Source organism: Dysidea avara, chromosome 12 (genome assembly GCF_963678975.1).
Source record: "Dysidea avara chromosome 12, odDysAvar1.4, whole genome shotgun sequence".
Lineage (NCBI taxonomy): Eukaryota > Metazoa > Porifera > Demospongiae > Dictyoceratida > Dysideidae > Dysidea > Dysidea avara.
This window is the reverse complement of record NC_089283.1, coordinates 12,995,174-13,019,035: the sequence shown is the minus strand read 5'-3', so window position 1 is coordinate 13,019,035 and position 23,862 is coordinate 12,995,174. Positions and strand designations below refer to the sequence as shown.

At 37.9% G+C, this 23,862-nt stretch overlaps 1 protein-coding gene and 2 long non-coding RNA genes across 8 annotated transcripts; 2 read left to right on the top strand and 1 right to left on the bottom strand.

Annotated features, from left to right (window-relative positions):
- The first annotated feature begins 514 nt into the window (after positions 1 to 514).
- LOC136241041 (uncharacterized) lies at positions 515 to 4,711 on the top strand. Of its 3 annotated transcripts, none has more exons than XR_010694112.1 (7): positions 515 to 742; positions 2,028 to 2,980; positions 3,027 to 3,120; positions 3,171 to 3,260; positions 3,317 to 3,379; positions 3,435 to 3,632; positions 4,215 to 4,711. It is a non-coding gene; the product is annotated as an uncharacterized lncRNA (long non-coding RNA). The 3 variants fall into 3 exon arrangements; XR_010694111.1 differs by having other exon boundaries at positions 587 to 742; positions 2,897 to 2,980; positions 4,215 to 4,699; XR_010694113.1 differs by having other exon boundaries at positions 586 to 742; positions 2,941 to 3,120; positions 4,215 to 4,700.
- A 3,271-nt stretch (positions 4,712 to 7,982) lies between these two features.
- LOC136241209 (uncharacterized) lies at positions 7,983 to 9,217 on the top strand. Of its 4 annotated transcripts, none has more exons than XR_010694216.1 (7): positions 7,983 to 8,346; positions 8,397 to 8,540; positions 8,585 to 8,619; positions 8,687 to 8,760; positions 8,808 to 8,875; positions 8,930 to 8,971; positions 9,028 to 9,217. It is a non-coding gene; the product is annotated as an uncharacterized lncRNA (long non-coding RNA). The 4 variants fall into 4 exon arrangements; XR_010694215.1 differs by having other exon boundaries at positions 8,585 to 8,636; XR_010694217.1 differs by having other exon boundaries at positions 8,400 to 8,540; positions 8,585 to 8,760.
- A 2,503-nt stretch (positions 9,218 to 11,720) lies between these two features.
- Positions 11,721 to 13,513, bottom strand: LOC136240738 (uncharacterized). The gene has a single exon (XM_066031777.1). It carries the CDS (start codon positions 13,470 to 13,472, stop codon positions 11,919 to 11,921), a length of 1,554 nt encoding a protein of 517 aa, XP_065887849.1. The 5' UTR covers positions 13,473 to 13,513; the 3' UTR covers positions 11,721 to 11,918.
- Positions 13,514 to 23,862: the final 10,349 nt, after the last annotated feature.

Genomic DNA, 23,862 nt, shown 5'->3' with positions numbered 1-23,862 from the left:
TGATGGTTTCTTTGTAGCTGAACTCTCTACAAGTTAACTTCTTCTAGCTGATCTCTCTACATGGTGATTTGTTTGTAGCTGAATTCTGTATAGGTGATTTGTTTGCAGCTGAGCTCTTTAAATAATGGTTTCTTTGTAGCTGAACTCTCTCAAGGTAACTTCTTCTAGCTGATGTCTTTATAGGGTCACTAGTTTGTAGCTGAATTCTCTACATGGTGGTTTCTTTGTAACTGAACTCTCTACAAGGTAACTTTTTCTAGCTCATCTTTCTACAGGGTGATTTATTTGTAGCTGAATTCTGTACAGGTGATTTGTTTGCAGCTGAGCTCTTTAAAGAATGGTTTCTTTGTAGCTGAACTCTCTACAAGGTAACTTCTTCTAGCTGATGTCTCTATACACTGTTAAAAAGCCTGAGTGCATTTCATACCAAAATTGTATGCATTGCATACTGAGTTGCTACACTAGAAGGTATGAAACAGATCTGCATGCATTGCATACTAAAAATGTTAGCATATCACACTAACATATTGGTATGAAATATCATACCCTGTGAGCATACCATGACGCCATAGCTCAGAGATATGCGCCTCTTATATGGGAAGATAAGCGCCTCTTATATGGAGCGTTTATGAATAGGCGCATACAAAAGCATTGGATGCGAGATGGGTTTGGGAGCTTGTTAGAAACTCTTGAGGGAAAGAGGTTGAAGGATCATGACGAGTCGAGTAAACTGAAGCACAGAGTGAGTTCTTAGTATTTGATAAGCAACGGTTTCAGGAAACCATAGATTACAATTATAACTCCCGTGACAAGTGTGGGTTAAATAAACTCTGGTTCGGTTCTAAGCCTTGTTCCAAGCTCCTTTATATGTTGTGTAACTGTTAGAGTTGATAATGAATACCATCTGTCTCATACCCAGACCCAGCTGGGCCATTTTCAGTCAACCAGCTTTGGCATTCCAATCAGTGGCGATTCTAGACCTGACCTACAGGGGGGGCCAAGTAGGGAACAGCATAACTATTGTTGTTTGGCTATAGTATAAAGTAGAATTTTCAGGGGGGTCTGGGGGTGCAACCCCCAGAAGCTGCAGGATTTTGCAATTTACAGGCTTGAAAACAGCCTAAAATTTGTTCTAAAAACATGAAAAATGCTAAAAATAACAATGCCAATCTATACAGCAACTTTTCCCCAAGATTTTTTAACAGGGTCGCCTATGCATCCAATGAAAGTTTGGCTGAATCTTAGTCAATCGAATTTAAATTTGATCCGTGTTGACTAACTTCATGCATGCCTCTACAATGAAACTGCATTGCTTTGGTCGCTCCAAATAATTCTCTGTTCCAGTCCACTGCCTGCATCCATGTCACTAATAATATTATAATTCTTCCGTTTTTTCTTGCATACTGAACAGTTTCAATTTTATAATGTGTCGTGTGCATTGAGTCTCTACAAATTAACATTTTGTTCTACCTGCAACTTAATTTTATGCTGGCTATGTTCAGGAAAAGCTACCAATTTTATATAATGGAAATGGACTGCTCGCTTGCATAAATGTATGCCCAGTGGAGGACGGGAAACAGAGTCTTTATTTAGAGTGGCCTTGTGTTTGGAGCAGTCATGCACTTTTGTAATATAAGTACATCTTAGCAATGGTGTAACTAGCCATTCAGCCCTTGGTAGCCACTGAAGTACTGCAGGTGAGTGTTAATGATACACCGGTTTCTGTCTAGTTACAGTAGAGGGTAACTGTATGCAATCTTTTAAAACTGCATGTTGGCTATTTGCTACATTAATATAACTTGCTATTCTGCTCTACGGCTTTCATTATACAAACAGGAGCTAGCTGGAGTTGGCTATAATAATTATTTACATATGCCTATAGGTAGACCTATTTAGATGCTAATAATGGTCCAGCCATTTAGTCAAACAAAATCAGTCCGGCTAGACCAGTTTGATATCCAAATTTGGTCCAGCTAATTACCTACATTCAAAACACTTGATTAACCAGATTGTTTTTCATGTAATAGAACTATGGACCAGTAACCTCAAAAGCAAGTCAGCAGATGTATACAGATATAGTTATTGTTTATGGGTTCATATATAGTGGTATTGAAATTTTAGATTAATCCTAAGATACACTGTACATGCTCAATTAACGTTCTCACAACTAAGCAAGTGCATGGTTGTACTGTCACCTAATGATATAACTCACTGATAAACTTTGTCAATGGCCTACCTTTACTACATTAATATAGATTTCAATGATAGCTGTGACTAGGGTATGGGTGCACGGTAGTATCAGGTGGAGGAGACTGTTCACACAGTGATATGGGTAACCATTTTAAATGATATTAAATCGGAATATGCTAGATAATATTGTACAGTGTGTGTGTGTGTGTGTGTGTGTGTGTGTGTGTGTGTGTGTGTGTGTGTGTGTGTGTGTGTGTGTGTGTGTGTGTGTGTGTGTGTGTGTGTGTGTGTGTGTGTGTGTGTGTGTGTGTGTGTGTGTGTGTGTGTGTGTGTGTGTGTGTGTGTGTGTGTGTGTGTGTGTGTGTGTGTGTAGGTGAGACTTCGGGTGCCTACACCTTCACTTGTGGGATATGGTACAGCCTCCTGCGGGGTTACTAGTCCTAGGATTTGCCTGCACTGACTCCTGTGCTTGTTCACTGGGTAGGCATGACCATACTAGCATGACAGCTGAAGGCTTTGCTTTTTGTTTGCTTTTGTGTGTGTCCAGGGTTAGTTCTGGAAATGTTGCTCACCTGGTTTCAAGTTCTGAAATACAGGGAGTAGTTGCTTTGCTTATTTAGGTGTATATTTTCATGTATGGTTAGCTACTGTTTGACACACGTATGCATGACGACTGCTCTGTTGAAATGTATGATTGTTATTTTAGAGTAGCTATGCATATGTTGATTTTATCTGAATAATATGGTTCAGCGGCATCGACTCTACCTGATTAAATGGTTACAGACCCAAGGTATATTCAGTATCCTTGGAGAATGACTGTCGAGATTTCAGTTTAGATGGTGTCTCTGTGATCACATCGGTGAACTCATCCAGGAGACTGGAGGCTTACAAGTCCTCGTAGTTTCTACTTATGGAAATAAACTATCAAAAGTTAGTTTATATGCAAATAAACTTGTTTATATTATATTATATTGGTACAGAGAGTAAATTGAAGACAAAAGAGGAACTCTAGATCTGTAAAGACAGTTAGAATGCCTGTAGACACTGACAATGATATTGTCAATAGTCAGGTAACTAAGAACTTTATAGCAGTCACAATGCATTTCTGCTTCTATTGCTTCATCAGGTGACAACGTTCTTAGGGTGGAAAATAAGAACAGATTGCATGGAGCTGTATGCAAATGTTGGAGTGGGTACAAATAAAGTTATTTCTTACCTCATGACATGTTATACTTTTCCTATAGTAATATAACTGCTGTGCTGACGTCATACCCACAGGAATAAGCGCCTCTTATCTGGAACATTTATGCCGGAATAGGCACTTGCAAGAGCGTCAGCATCAGGGTCTGGGGGAGAAATACTCGAAGGAGTAAGGCTTAGAGACTGAAGGATCATGAAGAAACGAGTTGACTAAATTGTGCGCGGACTGGTATAGTAACAGGGTGAGTTTTTAGTATTCGATATCCGCGTAGAGAAAGTCTATGGTAAAACCGAGGGTCACAAGTGGGATTAATAACCTATACATAAACAAAGATTCTAAGCCTTGTCTTTAATACAGGCCTTCATCTAGGAAATGACTCAAGGTGGGGGGGATAACCATGAGTGGGCAATAATTAAAGATCCACGTGTTCATCCCTATGCACACTCCACCTAGGATGTATCTTACACTCTCACGTGCATTCTTTTGAGCTCAACCAGTTAATTTAGTCTGGCTAGACCAGTTTACCTGGACTTTTTTAATGTCTGTTTGTTTTTGTGGCAGTGTGTCATGCACGCACGCACCACACATGTAGGTGTGTGTGTGTGTGTGTTGTGTGTGTGTGTGTTGTGTGTGAACACCCATACTAGCACTTACGTAGCATGACAAATGTTTTGTTGAAAAGTATGACTGCTCTATTAGAGTAGCTATTTGGATATTTTGACGGTAAAATTATTTTTAGAAACTGTGGAAACACTCATTAAACATTTTTTGTGTGTATTATGTGGTGTTGTGCATGCAGAGTGAAAGCTATCTCATTTGATAGGAGCTGACACTGGATCATCGTCAACCAGTTGAAACAGTGATACAAAAGATGTATCTTGTTCTTGTATAACTTTGTATGAACTGTACTGTTTGCAATATTATTTCAGTATGGAGATAACAATAGAATACGTAGCTTTCAGTTTTGGTATCTTGTTGAGGCAAAGTTTCCCCGACCTGTGGTCAGTGTTTTTATGGATGTACTTGGACAATACGGGCTTTATGTATGATGCTGGCAACTGGCCCAACTAATGTGTACTCAACATACAGCAACTCTGTACACAGGTCTAAGTGAGGGATATTCTCTGAATCCCTTTCATCAACCATACAAAACTAAAAACTGTTTTCTCAAGGTGTTCAGTCATTTATCAATGTGCTGTGTTGTGTGTAGTACTCATGAACTTTTTGGTTGTGTACACATACTGTGCAGATAACCACACAAATACAAATACATTGTCCACGAAAGTTAACTATATATGTTAAAATTGTGAAAATGAAATAAATGTATTGCAGTGTATATACATAAAGGTTTTGCAGTACACATTCCTTAGCCATGTATGCACTGACTAGTGGATTGAGGATTCTACATTGATTCTTAAAAGCACAAAGCGAGAAGTTTACTGGGATATGCTAAAAAGCCATTGTAACAAGTGGCTATCTCTAGTAGCAAATATGTATAATATTGAGGGTTGACATGTAGCTATGAATTTTGTAATGTATTGTGGGTTTTGGTATGTACATTCACCCACAATGCCTGCGCACATATTATGTGAACATTCCCTGCAAAACCTCTAACGTGCATGTTATTTCCTACCAATACAACTGGAAGACGAAACACAAATAAAATCTGCACTATACATAATTCCTCCCATGTTTGGTAATAAGTTGATCGTTCACCAGAGTAGTATATATTCATTGCTGCGAATTTGCTGGATATGCACAAGCAAGTGCAAGGAGAGTAATTCTGTTGTGTTAGAGTACTATAGCTATATTCCTGGACCAAGAATAATTAATGTTGGTCATTTCATTCTATGTGAATCACTACAGGATATTTGTATGTAACATGGGATTACGTTAGTTGACTAAAACACGTTGAGAACAATTTTTGATGTATACTGTCCAATGGTTTCATTGCACAGTGACAGATAAAAGGTAATGTTGGCCTATAGCCAAATGTAGTCTTGCATCCCATACAGTTTGTGTGGTAATAAACCATCTGGTCATTGTTGTACATTCTGTGACCACTGCCCATGCAAATGTTGGCAGACCCACTATGCACTATATGATGACAAATATTCTTCACATTCTAAATGCAACAAACTATATAGTTAACAGTCTGTTTGTACAAAGTTTGAAAATGCCATGGGAATACTTGATTTCCCCACACAGAGCTCTCAAAAGTGCTGGCAAAGGAATATTATGGTATGTAGTATAAAAGTAAAAGCCACTTAGTATAAAAGTAATAGAACAGCGCACATATTATATGGTTATTAATATGCAAAAGGTTTCTTCTTAATTGAATTAAAAGTGTTTCTATGAAAAAAGTAGGGCCATAGCTGTAGCCACTTATGATTATGAATACTGAAGAGTACAGTTATAACTGATATATTTGGGGAGGTTACAAATCACAAAATAAGAATTATATTATAGTTACCTAAAAATGTTTCCAGAGATTGAGATTCTATAGTGTCAATGAGTAGGTTATTCCAATCACAGGTAGATCTGGGGTAGTAGCTGAATTTATTAGTGATTTGTTCTAGTAAAAGGTATCTCAAAATGGAGAGAGTGGGTTTGGAACCACGTGGTAGCGAGTAAGCCAGGTTGGGATCCAGCTATAAGTAGTACCATTAGGCCACTTCAACTAAATCTTTGTAATAAAGGTCGGTAAAATGCTATTTTGCTAGCTGAAGAGTGATATTGCGAGTCAAGTGGTGGCTAAGCTACATTACGGTTGCTGTATCACTTGTGAGTAGGCAGCTATATGTTGAGGTATTTAGTGTTACTTACTTTTTAAGAGCTTAAAGATAAATTTGCAACTCTTTCGTGGCGTTATCACTCTTTGCAAGGTGATCATGTGATTAACATAATTATTTTATGCTGAAAAATATAGGGTCAGTCGGGCCCGAGAAACAAAAGATTTAGTTGAAGTGGCCTTATCTTAGTTTGGTCAGTAAAGCAAATTTCTGCCAAATCTCAAATAACTAAACTTTCACAATTTATTGTATCATGAATAATACAATCTACTGGAGGACGTGACATTGAATTTACAGGTTTTTACAATTGATTTTGTCCCATTTGCAATAGAGTTTGTCACTTTTGCAGAATTCTCTTTTGCTATTGATTTTATCATCCTTAACAAGATTGGCAGCTGCAGTAAACACGAAAACAAGATTATAGCAAGTGCTTGACAATCTTGTTAAAGCACAATTGTTGTAAACAACTCTTTAATTCTTCTTACAGCTTCTTTAACAGCTTTGCAATTTTTGCTTAACCATTGGTGATGGGTGTGGTCACTCGCCAACAAACTAATTAACTTGAAGGCCTTTGGTATCTAGTGTCTCAAGTGGTATTCTCTATGGTAAAATGATCCACCTTGTGATAAGCGGCTAGTTTACTGCAGACGATGCAATTATGATGAATTCTTGTGCAAAAGTGACAAAATGTAATGTAAAAGCGATGAATTCAATCACACATATACATGCTTCACACATGAAATATCACATCAGATCAATAAAAGTGTTCATGACCCCCTGACCACTCAAAATCTCCGGGCCCTGACCCTGTACTGTCACTACAAAACGTGGGTTGGCTTGGCTGTATATGAAACTGTTTTGTTGCTGGCTTGGTGTTGCAGAAACACACAACCTTGGACCTTACAATTAGGATAATTCACTAGTTTTTCACTTTAATCCATAAAGGTTTCAGAAGAATCCGTAAACATGTATTATCACAGGACACCATTATGTCTAACCTTATGTCATATGTAATAGCCCTGACAATCTATAAGAAACATTGGAAGTCATGTGAAAATAATAGATGTGATTCAGACTTCTGGACGTATGAATTTTTGTAACTTGACTTTGGAGACTGTGTAAAGAAACAGTGAAGGATGGAAGCAAGAGTTCATAATATTATGAACTCTTGATAGATGCTTGTCAGTATTATATATAAACATATAAACAAAGATTATCCAGCACTATATTTTGAGAAAAGTCAGTGACTAAGTATGCTTTAGTCACCAAAAAGATTTCGGTCAAACGTGAATTTCGTCCCACCAGCCCGAATTAAGCTACAATACTCCTCAGACAATAATATTATGGGTATGTTATAGTGTTTAAAGACATATTTGTTCAGTGGCCAATTTGCAGTGGTGGTTTTCGAGATGCTAATAGAGCACCCCATGTTTTATACATCCATAGTGACCTAAGTTCTGTAAAACATCATGGCTATTGACGGACGTGAGTTTAAATGTAATGGCTTTCTGTAAATATGTGTTTCCAGATTCTTCTGAAACCTCTACATAAAATGGTGATCAAGAAGGAAAAATATTGATGATCACAGTTCATTACTCCAGTTGAAAGTGCATCACCCATCATCAACTGGCAGTGTGGAAGTGACTACCAATTGCAGAGTGACCTCAATCTGATGCTGCAAACTTTCAACATGAGTACTGTATATCTATCTGGAATAAAAGCAGCATAGTAGCGGTAGTCGGCCACAAACTTGGCAGCGAGTGATTGTCTGGTTAGTGGTAGCTCAGGTAGCTAGCCGACTCAGTGTATTTTTGCGTAGGCGCCTCAAGTGATGGTGAAGTGACTCTACATTGACAAGGAATCGTACAGTAGATAAGATTTCACATACTTGGAATCACAACTAACCTTGCTGTACTCACATGATTCGATGTTCCATCCCGTGTTCCATTTAATTGTCACCATCCCTATAACACTCACGTGAGGATGCTATCGACAGCTGCAATTTGTTAGCAACCGTTTGGACATACGACGTTGAGTCGAATATTCACAAACGGAGGTTGTTGAGTAGGGCTGTACTTAAAGTTGTCGGAGCTGGTGGTGCATGGTGTAGGCCGGTGTTGGACTGAGCTGCCGCAACTGGGTTGAACCATACCAGACTATTCGGTTTGTTTCATTATACTGATGATAATTTCTTGCTTGACTAAACTTTTTAGCAGGCGGCTACATACTGCAGTCGACCATGAACTGTACGAAGGCGCTCCGCAGGCTCCTGTGCCGGGGGCTCAGGGGGCCGGTTCAATTAACTGCCATTCTCTCAGTTCCGGCGGCCGGGGTTTACATACTAGCACTGATAGCAGGTTGGTAACTGTGTTACTTGCAGTGGCTTTTAGTTTTTATATAGGTATGCTGACAGAAAAGTGTTGACAGAAGTGACAGGTCTGAAGTGACACCAGGTACGGACAATACAAAGGTGTTATCATGTCACATATCATATCCTTTCTAGCAAACAGCAATTAGTTCTAGTGACATGGATTGAAATACTGCTATATAGTCAGGATGGCCAGACCACCAAACATGGTAAGATTATGGAATGCTATGATTTATCAATCATTTTTTCTTCCCAGAACACCGATTTGTAAATGTATAAGACCAGTCTTATGCTATTAAGACACAACTGATTCAATAACAGCAGGTATTATACCGTACAATTCTTACATTAAAATTCATAATCTATAATAATTGACAGAATTAGCTATACATTGCTTCTGAAAGATTTCAACCATGCATGGTAAGTACATTGTTTCTTGGCTTCATCTGTTCACAATGCATACCATAATGCCGTAGAAACAACTGCAGAAATAGAAGATAGTGATAGCCGTATGCAGTTTCCATGGATGTCATTCATCTTCAGATGTTCAGATATGCAGTGTCGAAACCTAGAACAATAAATATAATTAGCAATATTTTGAAATATGTATTTGTAATTGTAAATGGATGTTAATCATACCAAAAAAACAGTCTGCATTACATACAATGGCTAGAATGGTTATAATAATGCATTATGGATGTAGATCATACCGGGAATACAGTGTGCATTACGTACTATGGGTAGAATGGTCAGTAATGCACACAACAAATGGAATGCTCGGTGTGAGGAAGCATATCATCTGCAGTTTGGTGTGATATGCAACCAACTGTTTTAACAGTGTAAGGTCACTAGTTTGTAGCTGAGCTCTCTACATGGTGGTTTCTTTGTAACTGAACTCTCTATAAGGTGACCTCTTCTAGCTGATCTTTCTACAGGGTGATTTGTTTGAAGCTGAACTCTCTACATGGTAACTTCTTCTAGCTGATCTCTCTACAGGGAGATTTGTTTGTAGCTGAACTCTCTACATGATGGTTTCTTTGTAGCTGAACTCTCTACAAGGTAACTTCTTCTAGCTAATCTCTCTACAGGGAGATTTGTTCGTAGCTGAACTCTCTACATAATGGTTTCTTTGTAGCTGAACTCTCTGCAAGGTAACTTCTTCTATTGATCTCTTCACAGGGCGATTTGTTTGTAGCTGAACTCTCTACATGGTGGTTTCTTTGTAACTGAACTCTCTACAAGGTGACCTCTTCTAGCTGATCTTTCTACAGGGTGATTTGTTTGAAGCTGAACTCTCTACAAGGTAACTTCTTCTAGCTGATCTCTCTACAGGGAGATTTGTTTGTAGCTGAACTCTCTACATGATGGTTTCTTTGTAGCTGAACTCTCTACAAGGTAACTTCTTCTAGCTAATCTCTCTACAGGGAGATTTGTTTGTAGCTGAACTCTCTACATAATGGTTTCTTTGTAGCTGAACTCTCTGCAAGGTAACTTCTTCTATTGATCTCTTCACAGGGCGATTTGTTTGTAGCTGAACTCTCTACATGGTGGTTTCTTTGTAGCTGAACTCTACAAGGTGATTTTTTCTAGCTGAACTATCTCTTTCCATAGTTGCATGAACTCCCTACAAGGTAACTTCTTCTAGCTGATCTCTCTACAGGGTGACTTGTGTGTAGCTGATCTCTATACAGGTTTCTTATTTCTAGCTGATCTCTTGAATTCTCTTCAGGGTGACTGCTCTATTAGGATGACTGCTTTATTAGAGTATCTCGATCTCGCACTTGCTGCACCAAGTTGGATTTCGTGTTATAACTCCGTGGCTTTAAGTCTGATTCTTCTACACCATAGATGAGCCTTTCTAAGATGATTACTCCATCTGTATAACGATTTTCAAAGCATTACCCCAAGCGGTTTATCTGGTAGGCGTGGCAAGCAGTCGTTTTTTATTAGCTAATCTCGATTGCGTAATTGTTACACACTGTTGGTTTTTTCGTTGTATCTTCCTGTTTTTTAACTCGATTTCTTTCAAACCACAAAAGGTTTGAGGTTCAATAGTTAACCTATTCACCCACCGATTTTCAGCTTCTTCCCATACGCGGTGTACCCTGTAGGCGTGACAACATATTGGTGTTATTTTTCGTGAAGAATCGCTCATAACTCTTTGCCTGTTTATCGTATTCCAGCCAAAGTTGGTACCGAGATGCGCCGTTATATCCCTCTTCTGTGTGCCACATTTCAAGGCAATCGGATATGACGTTCGAGTTTTATAGCAGTTTTTGTAAGTGTGCGACAAGAAAAAGAAAAATAAGAAGAAAAAAAAACGAAGAAACTGAGCCAATTTTTGAAGTCGCATATCTCGGGAACGCGCGAAGCGATTTCGCTCAAATTTGGAATGTAGAGTGCTGCAGTTGGAGGGCATGTCCACAGCAAAAATCATCTTGTTTCATCAAGGAAGCACAGAGCTACGGAGGTGCGAAAATTGCGTTTTCTTTCTTCCTGTCAATATACTCACGGGTGTTACGCGCCGGCTTCTTGGGCCGCACGACACACTACCGTGTGTCTTGATGTAGTTTGTATAACATAATTTTTATGCTAGCACAGGACCCACTGAAAATTAGCATACATAACTATTGAGCAGACTACCTGTTGTGATTTCAATTTTAAGTGTATCAAACAGATTTGGCCTTCTACATGTATGCAGGCGTATGTTAACACTTGGGTGAAATTTTAACATTTTCTCATTAATTTCTGTATATGCTAATCTAGCCTTACTGTCACACTATTTATGAACTCAAAGCAGTGTAAATACCCATCACATCTGCACTCACTGAACATCTTGATATAAACACCTCAGCTTTGGTCTTGCCTTAGCCGGGTTGCAACAACTATACTAGCTATAGGGGATAGCTATATAGTTGTGGCTGAAAGGTTGTAAGTCTATAACCATTTGATGTGTATAGAAAGATTCTGCCTTGTTTATTGGTAGTGAATGTACACTTAATGACTATATTGTCAGCAGGACATCGTGTCTCCTCATTGTTTCACTTATGTAACGTGTTTCCAACTGAAATTCAACTTGTGAAATTCTAGTGACTGGTTAATTAATTTAACAGACATAATAGAGAATGAATTACCTTAATGCATGGAGTAATCATGAGATGAATCTGGCTTTCAACATAATAGTATTATATGCAAATAAGGCATACAGGTGCTTTTATTAGAAATTACTGTAATGTAAGTAATTTGAATACACCAACACGAAGTCTCACAAATACAGTTAGTGTTATACCACATGCACACATTACCATATATATAGTTTAAATGAACATACAAGGAAAAAAAACATTAATGATACAATTATTTTCAATCACTTCGAATTCTCTCTACAAGTTTCAAAGCTCCAGTATTCATCAGGACAACTATATTGAGGTAATGGACCTTGGTGTGAGCCTCCCACACAATTTGGGCCATACGAACACCAACCACAACCAACACCGACACATTTTTCACAATTGTTATGGTTAGTTGCATTGTTACAGTGTGAACAAGTAGCTCCATGGACATATCCTGGGAGAGGACATTCAAATGGATTTTGATAATATGAGCCGTCAACGTCCTTGAAAAAATACTGCAGTCCATCCTCAATTGATGACAACATGTTATATTGAAGTTGTAGAGTCAAACGTTGGGCATTGTTTCGTAGTGCATCAAATTCAGTAGGTATTGCACCAATAAGTAAATTGCTGTCTAATGCCAGTTTGGAAAGATTAGTAAGTTTTCCAATACTTCGTGGCAGCGTACCATTCAACTGATTATAAGATAGTAAGAGCTTATCAATGTTCTTCATCATACCAACTGTTTCTGGTATTGGTCCACTCAATTCATTATTAGCCAGATTAAGATAAACAAGACTGGACATTGAAAACATACATTCAGGAATGGTGCCCGTAAACTGGTTATGGGATAAGTCAAGGTGTTGAAGTTGGGTAAGCTTACAAAGAGAGAGAGGTATGTTAGCTGCAAATGAACCACCCATTATATGGAGTGATTGTAACTGTTGCCAATTCTCACCAATGAAATCAGGGAGCTTTCCAATTATGCATATAGAAACTTGCTCCAGTGAGAACATAGTCTGCCAAGTATCAGGAATAGAAGAACACAGGCCTCTATACTGTGTGTGTGATGACTGAACAAGAGATAAGTTCACTAATTGATGAAGGTCCCCATAGTTCGGAGGAAAGTTCCGAGTTAGTTCGTTTCCTTGGAGCATTAATTCTTTTAGACCAGTAATCTTCCCGATGTCTTCTGGAAGGTAACCTTGCAAATTATTACCATCTAATCGTATGCTCTCCAGTTTTGGGGTGTTCCAAGTAGTTGGCAATAATCCTTTAATCTGGCTTTTGAAGGCAATCAGTTGTTGCAAATTTGGCAGAATCAATTCATTGGGTAAACTGATGCTAAGAGTGTAGATATTACTAATATCCAAGTATTCTAGTGACTGGATTGCAAAAATACCTTCAGGGAAACCATGTGATTGGATGTAGTTGTTCGCTACTACCAGTGTCTGAAGATGTTTCATTTCAACGATTTCATCTGGCAAGCTCCGCAGCTCATGTCTGGGCAAGTTTATTCCGGATACGTAGTATACGGACTGATCCTCCACACAGGTTATTCCATACCAGTTGTCCATACACGGGTCGCTAGTGCTACTGCTGTTTCCCCAGTTAGTCCAGTTGTATAATTTATGGCGTTTATCATCCGTAGTGTTGTAGATGTAATCTAGTATACTCCTGTCCAAAGGATTTGTTTTACTTTGAGCATCGATGCTACCCACGAGCAAGAAGAAAAGTAAAATCATCGCCATTATCGTCGCCATCTCGAGCAAACTAATAAAGTAAGCCACGCCCACCACGTGACTCATTAGTGTCAGTCACACGCATTGTTGTCTCGCAGGGCCCGACTTTAGGGTCGGGCGCCGCTAAACTACATTGCATACATGCATGCATAATGACATCATTATAAGCAAAAGGAGCAGGCGCTTATAATTCCAATCGATAAGCGCCGTGCGGAGAAAAAGTAGGGTCTGGCTACCCAGGAACCTGGTTGCATACACATAAACATTCTGGGTAAGGGAATATTTTCCAACAACTGCATCAGTGTCCTAGTAGCTAGCTCTTCAATGCATCAGTGATCAGGAAAGTACAACTAGCACTCTATATATTCAACACTGAATTGGTTTTTTTTTTAATTGGATCACATCAGACCATTTAATAGAATCATTAATGACCAGGTGGTTAAACAGTACATTGGTAGGTCAATTGAAATTGGCTGCTCGCATGGACCATTTTCTTTCTTCCTCAAACAGAGCTCAGTAAGCTACAGTTGAACAGTCTGTGGCAACTTGTAAATCCATTTTGAGTAAAGCTGCATAATCAGAAAGCTAAGTCGTATATTTTTTGCATGTGATTGTCCTGAATGGAACACTTCATTATAATTTTAATGTTTATGTTTTTGTCTTGTATGTTATATTTTGGTTTATTTTTGTACTCTTCCTTGCCATGTTTGTACTGTACATTTTGCACGTACAGCCACATGTGTCCGAGGTATTTGTAATTGTGTGTTTTGAACATTTTAATGATGGTTTCCCTTTCTTAATGTGGCTGAGTCCCATATTATAGTGTTGCCACTGGCGTAAAGGCCACAAGGACTGTGTAAAAATAGTAACAACCATACTATGAATTATGGTTGTCTGTGAAATGAATTAGGTTCTTCAGTGTAAATAATATCTAGCTACCAGGCTAATGGGTTATAGTTTTAGTCATTATATGACCATTTTATGATTTATGTGAAATCCATAGCCATATTTGATGAGCAATCGAGCATATTAACAATGGTCTTGGCAAAATCAAAATAAATAATGTCAAATGAGCAACATCCAATCCAAAATATTAAGACAGAAAGAAATTAGGTAACACTAGTAGTAAAATCACGTTAGTGAGGAGTAAATAAGTTGTTGTTAATCATGAGTTTCAAAACTTATTCTATAGCTAGCTTTCCATCATTTTAATAATCAAAAGGCAACTTGAGTAGTTATTAGTAGTAGTAGTAGTAGTGTACTATCTTTTCTTGAAATTAGGAGTGACTATATATGGCTAATAGTAGCTAAAACCTCTTTCCAAGCATCTGGAAAGGCGGAAGAGTTAAAAGTTAATTAAACATAAGAAGAATTGACAGTGGTATATACATTTTCAGATTCCATTAAGGGATATAATATTTGGCCAACTGCCTGGACCGAAGCTTCATATGATTTGTTGCATATCCACCAGTAATAGACTGTAGATAATATGACAATTAATATGGTATTGCTTACAGCAATTTATGAATACACATCACTTTATGTTATTCATTAGCATTGAGTAGCAGCTACTAATCTGATCCATATATGATTTCTGTTGTGGCAAGTCACATTTGTAACAAGAAATAGCTAGCTGTTTCATATAGCTCTATAATAAGAATTACCAAGAACTCACAATATCCATGTGGGAGAGTATTAATTAATTAACTGCCATTGTTCCCTGTACACGATAAACACACTACACTATTTAATAGTCGCATTTAATGGTAACAAATTGGTGATGTAAATGTCAAGCTTTTATTCTGAAAGCAGAATGAGGTGTGTTTGCTGATGATAATGTACACAATGCATGGGACCAACAGCTATATATACTATTGTACATATAATTCCAATTGGTCCACCAAAACTGCTTCATCTCTAAATGTTTGATCAGTACAAATCAGAACTTCTATATCATCTGTTGTAGCTGTGTCCAACTCGCGATAGAACCATGGTAGGTTGGGGTCATCACAACAGGTGTTACCATCAGGACAATCAGAACCGTCCCACAGTGGATCAGAAAAATAATAACCAGCAGCATTTAGCGATGTAGAGACTCCAGATTCGCAAAAATAGTTTGATCCAACAGAAGAATCTGGTCCAAGTCCAGGATTAGCAGTGCAAGGGCAGTTCGAGTCATGCTGATGAGATGATCCATCAGTGTATCCAGCTATGTATGACCATATATGTTGACGTGGGTCACCATGAGTTATGGATAACCCATCAGTTATGTTATGAAGTCTATGAAATGCATCGGGTGTTCCTTTCTGGTAACCTCTAGCCATCCCACAAACTTTCTGGTAAGTTATTTCTTTAGTGGAAAACAGCACTGGATAACAGCCACTGTTATCATTTAATGATCTACAGAAACTGATGCTCTTTATGGACCTTTTTTCCCACCCAGTTGGACAGTCATCTCCTCCAGATATATTAACACTAGCAATTCTAGTCCATCCACCAATATTACCACATTCTACTCGTTGCTCCATATCACAGTAGACATGACGAGGTGGATTAAGAAGCCAATAGTAAGCTGACCTGTTGTGGGTTTGTGGGTTCCACTCATAGATCTCCTTGCAAGATTCTCCAGGGGTGAATGGTGAGCTAAGCTGGTAACTGTCACAATCTTCGGTATCTGCTACTAGGATTCCAGCACATAACAATGCCAATGGTAATAGCAGCACTGCTACTATTGAAGTTGCTGTCCTCGTTGCTGTCATTTCGACAGAGTTAGCTATAGCTTGTGTGGCCACTGAACACCTGAATTCAACTTGCTGAATAGCTAGACTTTACTGCTTCAACTTTTCAATTAAGATTCATAATCGCTGGCTTGTTATCAAGTCTCCCATGCGATACACAATTCCAGGTAGTGGATATAGGTATTAGCTATCAATTTTTTGCGAATTACGTCATCGCGTGAAATAAAAACCGGGACTGATTATAATAACTGGAATTTGAAATGGAACGGAATGACCGAAGTTTTGTGTCCGTCATAATTATGCTTACACTGCAAGACTGACTGTGAGACCGTGAAGATCGAATTTCTCTTATGAAGCAGTCAGCTTGTAATTTTATTATTAACCATCAAATTATGATGAACAAGGTGTATATACAAAATAAAAGCAAATGGATCCTCGGACAACATGCGACCGCACAACTGACCCGTAATTGGGTCAGCACGCGGGCACGGCAAGGAAAAGAAAGACTATTTACACACACACATACAGAAAAATTAATTATACACACAAAAATTGATTACAAAACAGATTTAGTAAACTTAAAAGCAGTCCGAATTATTCTCTATAAATAATTAAGTAGCTATTAAACTGCTATGCATTTAACCATATTTTTTGTTCTTTATTGTTGGACTCTCCTCTTGTATCCAGTGTTCAAGTGCACACTAGCTAGTTAGTACGCAAACATGCATCACGTATGGGCAATGCTTTTTTCTTAATTGCAATATACAATCAAGTAGTACATGCATGCGTGCACAGTAACACATACAGTGCATGATTACAGGGGAAGTACAATTCTGAGGATCTTCTAGAGTCCTGCTCTGGTGGCCTACACATAGATGTGTGAGTGCTGACATGCTTATAACTCATGATGGGGTGCTGGCCCAAGTGTAATGCAACTATCAATGTTAAGCCCTTATCCCCCACCCCCCTCCACCAAGTACAGGCTATGGTAGGGATTTGACAATTTGCAGGAGCAAAAGCCCACTACTGGGGAATATGAGATTTATTTAATCCTTTGCCAATCTCCAACACAGTTGATGGTGCACTCTGTACACAAGCCTATACATGTGACTTTGATTATCGATTTAAAGCTCTGTGGAGTGCCCCTGACAATTTTGGTCATAATGATTGAGTTATTATCCTGTACTGGGGTTGCAAATGATATTAGGCACATAATACATTGCTCTATACATTTAAAAATCTGTTGTACTAATTGTCGTGTGTCTGTCTGTGTCTGCCTGTGTGTCTGTGTATGAGTTGCTTTACTTTGTCTCTTATTTAAGTGGTTTGTGCTTATTATAGGTGAACCTATAGGCTCGTGCTATAAAACTAAACAAACTAACTTTTTTGGCATACTATAGCTTGCTTTAATGGCCATACTGTGAGATACCAGAGGAAAATCCAATGTAAATACATAGCAGTTTCTATTACAATGCTGACTGCTCTATTAGACAAACAGAGCAGGGTTACTATAACTTGCCACTGAAAGTATTGTAACTTGCCACTGAAATGTTAGTCCACAGTAAACGGAGACTCCGTAAATATTGATTAACTGCTGATCAGAAGTTATTGCAGATGACAATATAGCCTGCAGCCAGTTCACAAATCACCTAAATGGTACTAGCTAATAACTGCTGCCAACAACAGTACAAAGAAGTTATTAATGTCTGCTGCTTGCTGTACATGTATCAGCAGAACATCAGTCTGTTTGAAGTAAGTATGTGTCTGAATTACCTGTCATGCTCTGCTTCTTTCTTTATAGCTACACTTTTAGTCAGGTTCTACGCTGGGTGGTAGGTATACTGTACTTGTTCTCTTCTTGCAAGAGATTGTTGCTGTTTCACTTACCTTTATCTCTTGATGTTCGTATTTTAACATAGAAGAGATTGATGTGAGTACAAAATGGTGGAGATGTCAGTATCATTCTTGAAGGTTTATTGCATATATGAATTGAATATACTCTAGAACCTTTTGCTACTGGCACAGAAGCTGACAAATATTTAAGCACCTGGCCTATCACCATGTCCAATAATCAAACCTATATTCTATTAAACTATTACATGCAGTTGACAATGTCTCTCAAACACTTGACAACAAAGAATAAGTATGTGCTGCATTTCTTTTTCTAAAGCATTTGACCATTCACTATTGCTACAACATCTGGATGTTTTAAGGAAAGAGCTGAACTGGTTAATTAATAACTCAGTGAATGCAATGTGCGAAAAGTGGATGATCTAACTTTCTTAAACCACATGCAATTTTGAACAGTCCAAATTACAAAATCATGCTATCCTTACACAGACAATGTAATTTTGGTCCCCAAACACATCTCTGTGATGGAAAAACAAGAAGCCAAACTCTTGCAAGTTGCAAGCACTAGCTTGTGGCAGTTGTGGAAGAAGAAAGTTATGTGGTGTCAAATGTCACTCCCAAATGCTTTCATATGATAAAGGTGTACTACTGGAGACACTATTGTATTCCTTGCAACAATATTAATTTCCAGAACAGATTAAGCAAGTGTCACTTTTTTCAGCTATTTTTCACTTTTGCTGGCACTTCATTGTCATAATGAACCATACCAAGAGAACTTCCTTAAGGAAATGTCTCTGATTCTCAGCAAGCTATTGGTTGGCTTTCTCTTAGATTGCCATAATATATAGTTGAGCACCGATCCTTGTGTGCAACTAACTATAAAATCTCCTGTGACACCAGAAGCCCCTCACACTTTGCCATGTCAAACTCAAAGTCATAGCTACTGCATATTATGCTCACTACTTTTAGCGTGTTATAATGACTTGAAATCTTTAAACCTGTTTATCTCAACAACTGGCTTTCCTTAATCCAGAATAATTGTACGTAGCTAGATCAACATGCACAATGTGAACTTTTATGGAGAGAAAAGTCTTGATATTGCTAGCTGGCCAGAGCTTTTTCTTTACTTGCAGTGCTTCTGTGACAGTGAATAGCTAGTTGAGTGTCTACCTAAAATGCATATGTAACCATAAAATTATCATAAGTATAGGTGTACAAGACTGTCTTATATTGGAGTCAAGGGTGGCCAGTGTGATTGTTCTTTTGAGCATTGTAATCTTTTGCAGTATTGGTGTCCTTTTCATTAAAATAACTGACTCAATTGTAACTATATACCACAAGTGGAAATATCACGAGAAACAGCAGCTTACGTATATTTATTTCTCTGGGAACCATGTAGTTTTGTTGGAGATAGATAAACCAACTTGTTTGTCAGATTTTGAAGACATCTATCACTAAAGAGATTGCAATCGCTTACATAACAAACATACTACTGTACACAGCTAATTTTGTACTTGCATTAAAGGGACAATGTGCTGTTTACATGCTGTATTATGTTTTGATGTATGGAAGCCACTCAATGCTTGTCCAAGACCAGCTGATTGCATTGTGTATCTTGTCAAGTTCATGTTGCGGGTGGTAAAGTACAAGCATCACATGATTTTGTTGGGCCCCAAAATAGTCAGATGTTGTAAACAGCGCATTGTCCCTTTAAGTTGCATTATAGTTTTATGCAGAAAATTTTATCACAAATGATCAGATCTGCAAATGATTATGATTAAGGTACAAGGTAGAGGCCCATTCTGTACACCCGATCAGTTACATAATTACAACAATAACAATATGTAAGCAAAAATAAATTTAGAATCAAGAAGAAAATTGTCCAACAATTAAGATTTAAATATTTATAGATCTAACATTTACAACATCAGAGGGTAAACTGTTCCGATCGTTAGTAATCCTGTTGAAGTATATATATATATAAATTTTATCAAATCTGTATAGTCTTGTGCGATGTTTGAAAAGCTTGAATTGATGACTTCTAGTTGTAGTTGTAGAAAATGTGATTACATTAGAAAAATCTGAACTGAAGTAATTGTTAACAATTTTATACTATTCTGTCTATAATTCGTAGATGGTAAGTCTAGAATGGGGAATCTTTCAGAATATGTATTATCTCTACTAGAGGGAATTAGATGGGTCTATGTTGCACATTTTTGATTTTTCTTCGATTTAAAATAAAATAGGTCCTCAAATTCGATTGCTATACTCCTGTATTGATTGTAATAGTGCCTTATATAATTTTTCAACCATCTCTGGCTCAAGAAACTCAAAGGATTTACCAATTAGTCCCAACATCTGATTAGCTTTACCAGCAACTGTGGTTGTGTGATCATGAAACTTCAACTGACCATCAAATAGAATACCTATAGATCTTTATGACTAGCCTGAGTTTGATTAATCAGAGTATCATTTAAAAATATAGACTGTGGTAGTGATAGGGCCCAAGATGAAGGAGTTTACATTTCAAAATATTAAACTATAACTGCCAAGTAACAGACCAAGCGTGAAGGGTATTGAAGTCACTCTGCAGGGCTACATGGTCATCTTCACTCGAAAAATTTTAGCATCACTGATCTGCAAACATAAAAATAGAACTGGACACAACTGATAGTAAATCATTAATGAACATGATAAACAATAAAGGACCTAAAATGGATCCTTTTGGAACTCCACTAATAACTGAGGTAAAATGCAACACATGCACCATTAAGTAGCACTTGTTGCGTGTCACTGAGAAAATTATCAATCCACTTCAAAAGTATACATGGGGCACAGAGTCAAATGCCTTTGGAAATTCAAATAAATCACATCCACACAATTGCCACTATCCAGTGCTTTATGAAAGTGATCCATAAGGCCGGTTGAGGTGGAGATGCAAGAGAGATGATGGTCTTCAGACTCCAGATAAGCAGAAGTAGACTCTCCATCTCAAAAATTTTAGTTGCTCCATGCATGATTGTCATCTGCATATAGACAATATGGAAGGATGAAAAAACAAGAAGATGGGCTGCTAAGCTCTCTCCAATCGATGAGTGTTATAAAATATGGCCATTTGAGACTATTTAAAACATTGATAAGTTAATTCTTATTATCATCTGGTACATGTAAAGGTATATTGAATATCAACTTTGGTATGGGAGAACATCAGGAGAGCTGTAGGTGCAATCAGTTCAGAGGTCAAGCAGGAGATATTTAACTCTGATGATCTTCCAGCAGAGCATCATAGAATACTTTCGTTCCCTCATAACCGTATCCATTAACTTTTATATACTGTACAAATGACAAGACTCAATATAGTGACCCTTCTACTTACAGAGGCTCACTCTCTTCACACATCTGATGTGATCACAGAAATGCAATTTTATATCCTACAAGGTACCACCATGCATTTACTAGCTATACTGAGTCACTATAGTTATAGGTAGCCGATATAATTATTGCATATGGATACACACATATGCAATGTCAGGAACACACAGAGTTTCAAGAGTCCAAGGTACTAAGGACATATACTTACAATGGCAGGAAGTTAATATAACTATATAATACTATTAAATGAACCACAGAATCTTGGAGTGCTACAAAAAATACAATTTGATATGATGGTTCATCTACATTCAGAAATGGTTAAGATGTTTAATGAGTATTTTTTCTAGTGTTTTTACTTCTGAAGATGATTTTATTCCAGCACTGTTCACCTTTAATCATTGACACACTGGTTATTACACCACAGTTTGTATTATCTAAACTTACAAAGTGGTAAATCTCCTGGTCCCGATGGTTGGCCAACTGAATTAATCAAAAGTACAGCAGATTTAATCTGTTTTCCTTTGTCACTTTTATACAATAAATCTCTTACTAACAGTGTTCTACAAAATAATTGGAAAAAAAGCATATGTTACACCTTTACGCTAAAGAAGACCTCATAATCTTGTTTCAAATTACTGTCCCGTTAATCTCACTTCCACCATAGTCAAAACAATGGAGTCTATTGTCAAAGATAACATCTTGAGTAACATTTTAGATAATGATCTAGTTTCTCCATTTCAATACGGATTCCTCCCAGGAAGGTCTTGTGTCGAGTATTCATGGAAGGTGCACATGTTCTCAGGGGATGCTGAATAAACCATTGAATTTAGGCTAGAAAAGAGTGAACTCACCTAGCCAGGGGATGCTGAGATTACAAGCTATAATATTGAAATTTAGGCCAGATGAGAGGACCCCCAGGACGATGGCATGGATAGTCCACAGACAATTGCAGGGACCTGCATGAGTCAGAGATTTGGTCCGCCTCGTGCAAAGCATGCATGGTGTATGTATAATGTAAAGCCCTCTTGTTGTGCTACTGTGCATGTCTGCCATGAAGAAGCTGGCAGCATGAACATGAGATGGAGAGTATCCTATTACACATGCACAGATAGTGCATGACATGTACAGTCCAGGATAATACAATTTCATTTAGCATGTATATACAAAGAGCTACAGAGGTTAGGGAACAGGATCCCACAGAAAATTTATTTTGTGATCATATCGGTATACGATTTCACTCAGCAGTTAGGGAGAGTAGGGACATGCTCCCACAGGATGTTTACCAGATTGAATTGGTATACAATTTTGGCTGGAATTTTTTTTTTTTTTAAATAAGCATTGTGGCAACACATGTCACAGTATAAAATTAATTTTATACACATAAGACATTCACCCTTACACTTTAATCCTACTATGAATATTGTAATACACATCAATTCAGTGTTGTATGTATTCATTGGCAATACAAGCCAGTACTCCTGTAGAGTAATAGGACATCTGTAGAGTAATAGACATCTGATCCATTTTATGGTTGCTGTTGTGATAATGATATGTCACATGTATAGGCAAAAAAAATAGCTTGCTAACTGTGTAAAAAGTATTAACAGAAGATATGGTACATGTAGTGAAACCTGATGCTCAAAAACTGTGTCGGCCGATTAAATGAGGATGCATGTTGAGGTTGCGTTTGAGTTTGTAATACATAGAAAAGGTCTGTTTGGTACAGCAAACAGTGTCGGATTTATTATAGAGGTATTCTGCATTGTAGAGGTGTCAGAGTAGAGAGGCTTTACTATAATAATATTATACAGATATCACCTAAGGATGTATATAGGCATACATACACTATTGTAATATACATACATGACAGGGTCTATTGTATATACAACTCCAATTGGTCTACCAAAACTGCTTCATCTCCAAACTATTGATCAGTGCAAATAAAAACTTCTATATCATCTGTTGTAGCCACAATAGGTTGGGGTTATCACAGCAAGTGTTACCATCAGGACAACCAGAACTATCCCACAGAGGATTGGATAGATGTATATCTCTCCACCCTCGGTGTGTTTACAGCTTCGCAATAATAGTGGATCCAACTAAAGTATACTTGGTCCTGGTTGCCATCACAGGGACAGTTAGAGTCATGATAACTTGACTGTAACCTATCAGTGAACGCAGCTATGTATGACCAGATGTGGGTCACCATGATCATGATTTATATAGATAATCCATCAGTGATATTTGAAATTCTTAAAAATGCATCAGGTGTTCCTATCTGGTAACCTTTGCGGCCATCCCACAAATTTTCTGGTAAGTTATTTCTTTAGAAGAGAACAGCACTTGATAACAGCCCGGGCACTGTTACCATTTAATGATCTACAGAAACTAGTGCTCCGTATGGATCCTTTTTTCCATCCAGCCGGTTGGACGTCAGTCTGCATCTCCTCCAGATATATTAACACTAGCTCGCGCAGCCAGATCACTACTTCTCT

Bases quoted from the DNA above. Each gene is read 5' to 3' on its own strand.
- LOC136240738 (XM_066031777.1), bottom strand. From the start codon at position 13,472: ATGAGTCACGTGGTGGGCGTGGCTTACTTTATTAGTTTGCTCGAGATG.